Source organism: Cheilinus undulatus, linkage group 2 (assembly GCF_018320785.1).
Source record: "Cheilinus undulatus linkage group 2, ASM1832078v1, whole genome shotgun sequence".
Lineage (NCBI taxonomy): Eukaryota > Metazoa > Chordata > Actinopteri > Labriformes > Labridae > Cheilinus > Cheilinus undulatus.
Window position 1 is genome coordinate 24,275,735 of NC_054866.1, and position 13,267 is coordinate 24,289,001.

Here is a 13,267-nt window from a genome sequence, read left to right on the forward strand (position 1 = left end):
TCCCCAAACAGGAAACTTTATATCTCCTCGTGCTTCCATCTGCTGACAAGCTTTATGGAGATGCTGATTTACTTTTACAGACGGACTTTTCTCCTGCCATAGAGAGTCTTTGGGAGATTATTTAGAAGGAGATGAGACTCAGCGATGCAGACCAGCTGAAGGCTGCTACTACAGCAGCACCTCAGCAGTGCCACAGACTGATTGCCTCAATGCAACACCACACTGATGCAACACATTGTGCAAAAGAAGCCTTAACCAACTACTGCATGCAAAAGGTTGACATGTATGTATCATTAATCCTTTTTTGGTATTCTAAGAATTTGGATATTTGATATTTTTTATTTTGATTAGAATAATAATCATAATCATCAAGATTCATGAAACTCAACTTCTCTATGATATTCTAATTTTTTTAGATGCAACTGTAAAGTGAGATAATCACAGTCTCACAGTCTCAGTCTCTTATAGCCTGAGCACCACCCTAAACCCCCACATTTAACTGGCATCAGACATCCAGTGTGGAAGTGTGTTAGGACCTGGGATGGTTTAGGGCTGAGATATCAGACACACTATATGATAATATCAGACATCCCTAAAAATAACTGATGAAAACAATGGTCAAGAGCCACATATAACTTTGCATTCTACAAAATTCAGAGTTGGTGATTCTCAGTCACAGAAATGAAATTAATCTAAATGCCATTCCCTTTCCCATCAACCATCGTCCTTGGGCTACCATAGGATGGCTGCCACAGAAGTATTGTGTGGCTTTTTTTTGAGTGTTACCATTGCAGAATCATCAATTAGGCCAAAAACTGCATCTAAATAATAAAGTAAAGATGCACCTATTCATGTGTGTGTGTGTGTGTGTGTGTGTGTGGGGGGGGGTTAATCACTTTGAAACAATTTTGATAGTTTGGGGATGGTTCAGGGATAGTGGCAAAAAAGGGCATCTGGTGTGCTGCTTCAGGGTACACAGTTTGCAATGAACTCTGGGTAACTCCCAGTGAAAATCATAGAGATACAGACAAACAGAAACTGCATAACTTGGTGCTGTAGTCAGCATCACAGCCTTCAAACACTAGAAAACTCCTAAACTCAAACTCTTAAGCTTCCTGAGAATCAGTAAGTGTGGAGACTGTAGCTGGTGCTTAAGCAATACCTGAATAGTCGCGGTCATCGCTCACAGCTGTTTCTTCTCTGTCTACGGCGAACAGCAAGGTGGTAACCAGACCCTGACTGGGTTGCAGGTACAACGACACTAACTCTGGTAATGTCTTAAACCGCTTAGGCTGCACGCCCTGAGATGTCTGCCAGAAAGAGGAAAAGGAGTGGAGAGACAGAGGAAGAGTTATTTTCTATATGGTATCAACATAACAATTACATTCAAAACTTCTTGGCAGCGTGTCATCCTGTTCCTGAAATCTCTGGTGGCCCCTATTGTTCCACATTTAATGTTGGGTAAGCAAATATGACCCAGTAGTCTAAATATAATCCAAACCAGGAAGGGATGTTTTGGTAAACACTGCTTCCAAACAGATTCAGCTCCAGGAAGCAAAATTAGACTCTTCAATGTCACAGCTTAGACCCCAAAAATCACACAGTAGGAACACAGATGTCTGAAATGTGGCCACACAGAGCGTCTGGAGTACCATCTTGTGTGTTTGTGCATGTGTGTGTGGCTGTTCATGGTCGCGACTTCACAGCTGTTGGGCATGACGCACAAAGAGGCTGCTGTTAGCGTGTGTCTGAGTGAGAGCTCAGAGCCAACAAAAGCATCTCTGCCTGCCAGCTGCTACTGGAGCAAATACAGTTTATACTGCTAACCTTTAGCCATGCGTACATCTGTGCGTGTGCTTCCTCTTTTTACCTGTACAGCCAGAAATCCTTCATCGTCAGGGAGGATTCTGTATGTGTGGACATGCTTTTGAAACCTGCAGAGAAAGAATAAAAACAAGGTTTAAAAGATGAGCTGGGATCAGAAAGAGAATCCTTAAATAGGGAGAACAGTCAGTTGGAAATTTGGAGCATTGTTTTATTCAAAAAAAGTCTGATATTCACACACAGACTCTTTCACTTGACCTCAGTAGACAGGGCTGTGTGTAAGCATGCATGAGTGAGGGGGGTTTGGACACTGTAGAGAGCTTCAACCTGTTGCTGTCCGTCACAGCTGTGAGGGGGCTTGATCCTTACAGTAGCATGATACAGTAGAGCAGAACAGCACCAAATGTTTACATATTGTAAATTTCTGTTTAGATTATAAAGTCCATGTTTGAATCTTTCCATCAATGTCTGGACCAGAAGTATATTTTCCCTGTAAACAATTGCAGATCAATACTCTGACATTGTGATGGCAGAGCCCTGACCACTCGCCTACAGCCACAAGCTGGACTTTAATGATTTTCATGTCTGCCCTTCTGCTCAGTGAACCACACGCAAAATGTTCAATTTGCAAAGCAAATTTTGTTGTGTGTTTTTGTCCCATATGCAGCGTGTGTTGTTGATGTGCAGAGGAGTGGGAGTCTGGATGTAAGGAAACTCAAAAACACCAGTAAGGCTTTTCCCATAATAAAGTGCCCTTATGTGTGTTTACACTGAAGGAGGGGTAAATCCATGCCGGGTATTCACCCTGCCCCGTCCACTCAGCTGTTTTTCCGGTCTTTCCAGGTCAGTGTCCCACAGGAGCTAAAACATGGACTGGATTTAAAAATTGAAGTGTTCCAACACCAAACAAGAGGATGACGTCTCTTTCACCCAAAACACAAAACCAAACTTTCTTTTACTGGACCACTTCAAGTTTTTAAATGTGATCTTACTGTTAAATCTTTGTACTACTTTATTAGAAACAACACAGAAAGCTATTTTGTCCCTGTAGTCTTCCTTTCTCTAATTCCTGCTACTAATGATACTAAAACATAAATTATGCTGACTTTTTAGATGTTTTCCTATAATATTATAATAATATCATAATTCAGGTTGTACTAGTAATCAAATTTTATCTGTTTTGACTCCTAGGAAAAATCAGTTTATGCAAAAATAAATGCTTTCTCACTCTGCATGTGTTCATTTTATCTTTTGGATGGGGGTCTGGTTGGATCTACCATGCTTTGAAACCATTTTGATGATCAGTCAGACGAAGCTAAAATTGCTTTAGGCTTTCCCTGGGTTAACTCTCTGGAATCACCCTAGACTTTTTTTGTCTAAAAGGGTGACTTTTTCACTTTTATTCTGGATCATTTTGTCTGTGCCACTGCAAATGGCATGCTTTCTGGAGGAAGGTCGTTTTCTTGATAATTTTTTTAATTTCAAATTCATTTCTTAAAAGTACCTTTAGTTTACTCTGTACAAATCCCCTACCGTAATAAACCATTTGTGGACAAAAATGGCCACTGTGGGAAACATTCATTAATAAAATGTGTGAAAAAAACCCAAATTTTTTTGATGAATTATTTTCATCAACTTCAGTCACGTCAAAAACTATGAAATATACAATTATTTTCAGGATTTTAACCATTTAAATGCCAGATTGAATACATGGTGTCGCTTTTGTTTTTGTATGGGGTAAAAATAGTCATTTTCTAAAAAAATGAATGTCAGGAGGCTGGGAATTTTCTCAAACATAGTCCTCGATATGTCAAAGATTAGCAACAAAATTGATTGTGATCCATAATTGTCTTCTGTTTAGTGTCAGAAATTTTGCTCTCCAATAAATGAGCCATTCATGGATAAAAATATCCACTTACAAAAACTGTTGTAAAAAAACTACAGAGCTGATAGCGAGTAAAAACCTCTCACAAGAAAATGGATGTCAAAAGTCTTACCCACAGATGGGAATTGGTTTGATGAATTGGTCCATGATATTTTTGTGGTTGGGAAACTCACTTTGAGTCTCAGACTTCAACAAGAAAGATTAATAGTTGTTAGACATCTTGAACTATCTATATCTTCTCATTAAATCCTACTTTAAGTGATCTTAAAAGATGGAATTAATGCAACTCTTCCCTCTAAATTTTTGTTAGTGTACAGTTATCTAATGTCAAAACATCATTTTTGACTCTTTCTTTTTTCTCTTTTTTTCTTTTTTTCTTTTTTTTTTTACAGGATCTTCATAAGGATGCAGATTTGTGAAGTGGTACTTATGATTAACTTAATTTAATTTCCACCCTATCAAATACTTGTACACATATATGTTTACACATATATGCTGCATTCCTGTATACTCCTCTCTCAATATTTTATCCATCAAATACCTCTGGTTCTTTTTAGATATTTTCCCACCTTTTTGTGCCTGTGTGTTTGTAGTGTGTGGGTATTCGTTCACTTTTGCTTGAAAGTTCTGTTTTTAAGTTTTAAATTGGACACAACAAAAAAAAAAAATAATGCACTGAAATCAGTTCTGTTAATCTTTGACACATCCAAGACTATAATTTTTAGAAAATACTCCAGCCAACCCATCATGTCCACAAACAACTCGTTAATCCACAATTAGTTTAGTGTACTAAATTTCTTTAATCGCGATTAATCTTAGGATTTAACTGTCCCTTTCAGCACATTTTGGTTAAGACACAGTAAGGCACAGCTACAGTGATGAAGTTAACCACTGCTCCTTAATGTCTCGTTTCACTTTAAAAACTCACAAATAGCTCAGTGGAGTCAAAAGTCATCTGAACTTCATGTTATCAAACATTTTCCTTTTAATGTTTTACATTTTCAGTCCGTATCAAGTTCCTTGTTCCATGGTTAAGTTCATGTTATAATCTTCAATCTACCTACTAAAGCAGGTCTGCATCCCAACAGGATGGTAAATTTCCTTGGTTTAAGACAAAAAAAGAGTCCAGAATGATGCAAAAACAGCTTTAATTGCAAAATAGTGGAATTTTAAAATGCTATATAAAGGGTGTGATTAACTACAGAAATCCTGAGATTAATTGTGGTTAAAAATTTTAACATTACGACAGCCCTAGTAGAAATTGTTTTCAAACAGCCATTTTTTTAAACATCAACAGCAGTTTGAAGCTAAAACCTGTGAAATGTGGCTAAAAGTAGCACAGTGTGGCTATGGATCAGCAGTAGAGTCTGTTGTCTCTTAACTGGGAGGCCGGTTTGATCCCAGAGTGTACTTTGGCAAGACAGAAACCAACAGTGTAAAAATCTCTTCAAGCTGTCTGGTAAAACACTAACGAGCTCATTTACTTTATTACAACTTCATTACAACTGCAGGCAATGTCATCTTTTATTTATTTATAACGGTGCATGCCTTTTACCCCATCTACAAACAAAGATCTTCACCCAGATTTGAACCTATAAACGATTATTGATTAAACCAGCAGGACGCTGAGAACAGAAGTAGCTATGTTATATTGATTTATATACCACACCGTTATCACATTGATGCTAATAATGGCTCCATATATCATGTCTCCAGCAGCTGGGAAGCATTAATGTAATAAATATTTGCCCTTGCATGCCAGGACCCCGCAGTAAACTCAGTCACTGAGATGAACTGTTACTTTTGTCTTTCCAGCCTCCTATCTGCATTTAGTCCTCTTACACCATAAACAATGACTAGTAGATTGAGTGGCACAGGATCCACACAGCAGGAACAGCAGTGAACAGTAGTGTCTGTGTGAGTGCTTGTCTTTCTGTTGGCAGCTGGGAAGATTCTGTGCAAGCCTGGGGAGTAAATACTATTGTTTCAGAACCAGTGAAGTTGTAAGGGGGAGGGGGAGTGAAGCGAGGAAGGAGGGAGATGTTTATTATGGGATGGACATACACCCAAAGCACGCAGTGTGTGTATGTGTGTGCGTTGCCAACAATAGACTGTGTTGAGGGTTCTGACTGCATCACTGACTCTCTGTCCTGTCAGAGTGACACCTCCTCTTCTTCTGTCTCTCACTCTCTACACTCTATAAATCCAGCACTCCTCACGTTGTCAGTGAATAACAATAATAACCAGTATGTTCACACCAGGGTTATTATAGTTAACCAAAACTAACTAAATAACTAAAACTAAAATGTAAAAATCATTTTAGTTAACGAAAACTACATAAACACTAAGCTCTACAAATAAAATGAACACCAACTAAAACTGTATTGTGTGCTTACAAAACTGACTAAAATGAAATAGAATTAGGCACAAAATCTCCTTAGTTTTAGTCTTTGATACTAGCATACTGACTGACAAGAACACCCACGCCTGGAGAGAGTAAAACTGCCTGATTTGATAGAAGACAACTTCACACAATGGGAATTTTAGGTCTTGAGTTGTATACCAACATTAAAATTGAATATTTACAGTGAAAAGTGAAGATCCATTTTGGGTGTCGCCCCTGGCAGGTAACCCACATTGCCGACAAAACTAAACCTAACACTTAAACTAATAAAAACTAAACTTAAATGAAGCAATTTTGCGGAAAAAAAAATTAAAAAAAAAAACTGAACTGAACTAAAAAAAAAACAGCAGTAAAAACTAGTTAAAACTAAACTGAAAGTCAAAACAAAAGGTAAAAACTAAACAAACACTTAAAACTAATAAAAAATCCAAAACTATTATAACCTTGGTTCACCCTCCCCTGGTGGCTACGATGCGATATACTTTATTGTTTTCTTGGGGAAATTTGTTGGCCATAAATGTTAGGTACATTTTGCTCTGAATTTTGAAGCAATTTCTTACTCAAAATACTGGATGAAACATTTGTAAAGGATAAGATATTTAAAAGGCTGAAAGAGAGGGGCTAATCTAAATTAAATAGAATATCAAGTTGATGCCAATGGTCCTTTACCTTTTCTACAAGGATCTGTATCATTGCAAAGTACTTTTATAAATATGTGAGAATATCTCATTTTTGCCAGCAAATTGAAGAATGTGTTAAAATAAATAATATTAACATGACAATTGTAAAATGGCACAAAAAATGCCTAATAAAACACTTTTTGCCTTTTGAACTTTATTGGAGGTGATTAGCAATTTACTGCATATCAATTGACAGTTGAAATAGTTCATTATACAGTGTTTCCCACAGGACCAGAATCTATTTGCTGTGTGTGTGTGGGGGGGGGGTATATTTTTGCTATATCCTGACACACAATATATATCATGATATTTTGAAATGGCCTCTCAGATGCTGTATTTAATGGCCTGAGTTTTGTGATTAAAAAATAGACTGTTCTATTGGATTTTTAATAAAATTGTATGCAGACAGTAAAAATCAATATAAAGTCAAATTTAGCAGTTTTTTTTTGAAAAGGGCTTCATTTAATCTTTTACTTATAAATCAAAAATACAGAAGTCATGAAATACTCGGTATTTTACAGTGTGTGGACAGTCCTGAAATGTGTTTTCTGTGTTATGTTTACTATTGATGATTATAAAATGATTATTTTCCTCATTAAGGGTGAAGCAAACCTACACAAAATTCCACACCAATTCACCAATTCCACATGAAGACCAAAATCCTGCAGTCTAGTCCTCCATTCAGGCTCACAGCTGTGGTTATATTAGTCTGTTATCTGTGCTGATGGAAGCTGGACGGGTTACTGACAAGTTCATGACATGAGAGCGTCTTAAGACTTTATTCAAGAAACTGTCCTGTGTGATCGTGGGGGAAAAGCTCGTCTGGAGGCAGGAACATTTTAACCCCTCGCTGTCATTGTTTTGAACTGTTAGGCTGAGATAAGGCCCCGCTGTTGTGGAGAAGTGGATCACTTTTGTCTGCTGCTGGGCCGTCTTCTCTCTAAAACATACGATTCTGGCAGGGAGTTTTCAGCAAAATGTTCGCACCCAGGCAAATCTTATATTCTGGGTTAAGTGTCTTTATGAGCTTTTTAAAATCCTGGCTTTTCAACAACACTGTACTTATGTCGTTAGTGACGTGTTGTGCTACTGCCGCCGTTATCTCGGAGTCATCTTGTGGCGTATTTTAACGAACACCGTGTGAGTTGGACTTCCTTCTTTTCAAAATCAAACGACTGCTCAACTCTGTAGATCCAACACTGTTTCTCATTGTCCATCTCAACTCTCAACTCATCTCAACTCGCCACGCTGCTCTGTTTACCTTCCTGTCCCCTGCTTCTCTCGCCGCTGATACAAAACGCGCATGTGCAGCGCATGCACATGAGTTTTCTGGATGGATGAAGGTGACAACTCTCTGCTGTTAGAGATGCATTCAGGGACAATGGGAGAAGTGAAACTCCGGGGAGAAATACACGCTGGCAGCTCAAAACTTCCACATAATTTATACTCGGATATTTGCGATGTAGTCATTTTAATGACACGCTACATTCACAGAGCGAGGGCGAACAGGTAGCGCCAAAATCTATTTGTGGCGGGCCTAATTTATTTGTGGCGGTCCGCCACAAATAAATGAATGTATGGGAAACACTGTTACACAAACCCCAGTTCCAAGAAAGTTGGGGCACTGTGTAAAATGTAAATGAAAACACAATGCAATGATTTGCAAATCTTATAAACCCATAACTTACTTACAATAGAACATCAGCAACATAGCCAATGTTAAAACTGATCTATTTTACTTTCTCATGCAAAATACTAGCCCATTTAGAATCTAATGGCAACAACACATCTCAAAAATGTAGGGACAAGGCAACAAAAAGCTGGAAAAGTAAGTAGTACTAACTACAAAAACAGCTGTAGGAGCATTCTGCAACTAATTAGGTTAACTGGCAACCGGTCAGCAACATGACTGGGTATGAACGGAGCATAAGTGAGGCAGAGTCTCTCAGAAGTAAGTCTGCAGAAACTGCATCTTAATATTGTGAAACAATTTTATAAAAATGTCCCGCAATTTAAAATTGCGAAAACTTTGAATATCCCACCATTTTTAGCACAAACTATCATCAAAATATATAGAGAATCTGGGGCACGCAGATGGTCGTGTGGTTGGAAGCGCGCAGCCGCACACCATGTATGCGGGCGGCCCAAGTTCGAATCTGGCCTGTAGCCCTTTACGTCATGTCTCTCCCCACTATTTAAATTAGAAATGGATAACTGTTCCGTGGCCAGATGAATCAAAATTATAAATTCTTTTAGGAAACCGCAAACACTGTCTCCCACACACTAAAAAGGAGAGGGACCATCCAGCTTGTTATCAGCGCACAGTCCAGAAGCCTGCATCTCTGATGGTATGAGGTTGCATTGGTGCCTATGGCATGGGCAGCTTACACATCTGGAGATGCACTATCAATGCTGAAGGGATGCAAGGTAACGTAAACATGGCTCTGTCCCTACTTTTTTTGAGATGTGTTTCTGCCATCAGATGAGCTTATGGTTTTCATGAAATGGTAAAATGTCTCAAACTACAGCACATCTGATGTGTGGTTTGTGTTCTATTGTAAATAAAATATGGGTTTACGAGATTTGCAAATAATTGCATTATCTTCATTTACATTTTACACAGCACAAAACTTTTTTGGAATTGGGGTTGTACTTAAATATCTCTCTGAATTATAAGTATGGCTATTAATTGTATCCTCAATAATTGGCTAGGCCAATAACTGGTGGACCACTACAATTATAGGCAATACAAACACTTGGTGTGGTGATCCCAAAACCCAATTCAGTCCTTCATACTGGCCCTCACAAGCCAACTGTTTGTTCATTTGGTCCAACTACACCTTCAAAGGGCTAAATACAGTCTTTAAATGACTGTTAATTTATCACATTCGATGAAGTTGTTCCTATATTAAACAATTTAATCTGATTTTTTCTAATACAAGCCTAATGATTGCCCCTCTTTGTCTCAGTGTGCAATTTTTCATGGCAAAGAAAATATTGGATTAAAACACAGCAGGGGTTTGAAATGATTCATCATGCAAAGTATGGGTTAAAAATAAATATACTGTTTTTAAGACAACACTCAAGTGTATCTATTTTATCCTTCATTGCCTTCATAGCTAGGAATGTGTTCATAGACACCTCTAGGTTTTCAAACACTCAGATACACAGAAGGCCATGCCTGAACCCCCAACATGTTTAGACGTGCTTCACTTATACGAAAGAACACCTTCCTGACAGCAAAAACAGAAGACAACTCAAACTCTCTGTAGCTGTCACAGCAACATATAAAGCCATGAAGTGTCACCTGATGGTTGGCATCTGTCTCAGCAGAATTCTACAAATGTGATAGAAGCTGAACACATAGGAGAAAATGCCTCTCTGAGGCCTGCAAGCAGCTTTTTAAACACTGCAATATTCCATTTTTTAAATATTCCTTATCAAATGTCAAACCTTTGTGTTCATTTCCTAAAAGATTCTAATAGTATCTTCTTAAAAGTTGCATGCAGACATAAAAACACAAAGTCTGCACAATGGAAACATCCTCTAAGAGGAAGTGAAAGGCCTTAAAGACAAACTGACCCTGACCTAGAGTCAATACGACAGCTGGTACAGCTTCTTCAGAGTCACACAACGTTACACTCTTCACAAAAACCTATACTCAGACAACAACAGTGAGGAAACACATAATCATCACAGTGGTTTTCTCCAAAGCTGTGAATGTTGCTTTATAGAAGTCAGAAGGATAGGCTGGACTAAAAGCCATGTCTAGTAATGATATTCAGGTTAGAAAACAAGACATTTTGGCATGTGTGTGGTCTGTGTGCAGGGGTGTAAAAGATGCCGCCTGATTTTAATAAGCCAGTTTTCATGTTAAATTCTCACCCTGACCCAATTGTGAGTTGTGCCTTTATACTGTGACATCTTGTTGTCCTCTGGGCAAAAACAGTCTAACTGCTGCCATGAGGTCTTTACTTAAAACAGTCACTTTATCTGCAGTGATTACAATGTGAGAATACAAACAGTTGACAAAATGGTTCTTTTTTTAGGAGAATTTGGAAATTAGTTTCAAAAAGTGCTATGCAAGCATGAAGAGGATAATATTCCAACAATCCAGCTAAAAAAAAGCCACTTTCTGAGGAAAATTAGAAAATATTTAAAGCTCCGATGAGGAACTTTAAGATTATGTACATTTTAAACAAAGTGGGATGGTTTAACTGTTTGCAAATCCTCTTCTGTACATGTAGAAGTTCGCCTCTCTACCGCATGTCTCCCTTACTCTCTCGTTCCTGTTCATAACCTATCCACACTCCTCCATAAAATAAAGGCCCAAAATATATCTTTAAGAAGTATTTATAATGTGAGACTTTGTCTTGGGATATTTGACAAAAGCACTGCTCTTCTGACACCTACCCTGTGGCAGGAGTTATACTAAAACTATCAGTCTTGTGTCTGATGGTTTTGTTTGCACATGCAGATTATTATGAGGCATCAGTATCAATTTCAGTTTCTTTTATAGTCAGGAAAAATCATCACACAGGAGCTTTGAGCTAAAAATTTAGAAGACATTCAACATAAAAAGACAGTAAAAACATCAGTGTACACCTCTTATATGCTCATACAGTACTTTAGATAAAACCAGCATGCTACTCTGTAGAACATTTTCATGCATCAGCTGATTCAAACTGTACTTCCCGGAAAAAGCATTTACTTAGTCAGTGACAGAAGTGCACAAGACTGAAATTCCTGTGCTTGACCATATCATCTTTTCCTCCACAGCTTCAGGGGTTGTTGTGGAATACCGAAGAAACCTGTTCTAAAAGATATAATTCATGAGAGACAGCTTGTTCCTGTCAGACTACGGTAACAAAAGTGGTTTGCCTGTGACTAGACTTTAAGAAGAGGACTTCTGCCAGCATTCATTGAGAAAAACTAAGCTGTGTTGTTTTCGATAACAAATAAAAAGGCAAGCTAATGTCAGTGACCATGGTGTGACCAATCTTCACCAAAAATTCCAGTTAAATGACAACATTACATACATTTTGGAGGTTTGCAAATATTTTTCGATACATTTTGAATGCTTACATCTCAAAAGACAGTTCTATTTACCTCACAAGCTGATTTCTAAAAGCAATACCTAAATCAAGAAAACTAAACCCAGTACAAAAGTAAGGTATTTAAGACAAAGTTCTTTGTTGTAACAATGCTTCTTGCGTAAATCTTATACCATTGAAAGCCTGTTTAATGGTGCCACATTAGTAAGACTTCAATCATCCAATCCAACAAACAAGATCAACAAGATTCAATGACAGAATACGCTGTTAGGTATTGACAGATGAGATATGGCAAATTTTTTGTGGCCGCAACCCTCATACTCAGCTCTGCTGCTCATCCCACAAACGCATGTTCCTTACTGAGGTGGCACCATTTAAAAGGGAAATAAACAGGCTTTGGATATAAGATTTATTGCCAAGAATCATTGTTACAACAAAGAAACAATCTACTAAACAAAAATTGCCTAACTTATTGTACTAGGTTTAGTTCCAATACACACAAGTACACTGCTGGTGAGTGGGGCTGAATTGCAAAATTAACAGCTAAAGTAAAAAAGCATACTGGAGTGACCTAACTGGCATGTGTGCTTCTCTTAATGTAATTAACATATGGATTGTTCAGTATTGAATGAAAATAACTATGCCATGAACAAATTAGTTCCATATATGACTGAAATCAATAGAAACAGCAATGTTAAAGCTGTATATGTTGACTGAAATTTCTGTTATTGTTAGCAATGTCCATTACATTTCAAAAATCAAACATCCCCACATTTAAAGATTTATAGCAGTTTCATGTCCTTATCTACTCTATGACCACCACAGGATGACAGAATATTCAAAGCAAGCATATAGCAGAGAAAAATCAAGTATTCTGAAGGCAAAAATCAATGTGAACAAAAAAGGAATAAGGAATACATTTGTTAACCTGTGTTTAGTAAAAGCCTGTTCACAGCAGTAAGCAGGCACCATCATGTAAGAAACTGTCCTCAGATTAAACAGTCCATGAAAGGTGAAAGAGGGCAGGAAGGGGGAGGTGGAGGCAGAAGTAAATCCGGAAACGGATGATGCATGGATGTGAGGAATGTTGCCGGCACTGAGTGACCCACTGAAATACTGATGCATACAGCAAAATATGAAAAGAGAAATATTGTTAAATAAGGATGTATTAATGCTTCTTTAATTGGATGTTACCCAGATAAGAACTAATAATGATGCATGTTGTGTTACTAAAGCAAATAACACCATTGTGATCATATAAATTGTTAAATCTTTATCGTTATAACTGCCAAAAGCCACTGCTGTGTGCGTGGTCCAATGTCAGATGATGTAATGAGCAGTAGTCAATATCTAACCTATCTTTTATTTTACACCATTTTCACTTGATAAAAAGTACATAGTGGTTGTTTTCTTGAGATCT

At 37.7% G+C, this 13,267-nt stretch overlaps 1 protein-coding gene across 1 annotated transcript in view; it reads right to left on the bottom strand.

Annotated features, from left to right (window-relative positions):
• Window positions 1-13,267, bottom strand: part of inppl1a (inositol polyphosphate phosphatase-like 1a) — a 41,212-nt gene that overhangs the window by 25,286 nt on the left and 2,659 nt on the right. Inside the window, exons 2-3 of the mRNA XM_041809242.1 lie at window positions 1,871-1,934; window positions 1,163-1,310 (exon numbers count right to left, since the gene is read on the bottom strand). Of these exons, the coding sequence (XP_041665176.1) occupies window positions 1,163-1,310; window positions 1,871-1,934 (212 nt within the window). The remainder of the gene's footprint in view (window positions 1-1,162; window positions 1,311-1,870; window positions 1,935-13,267) is intronic.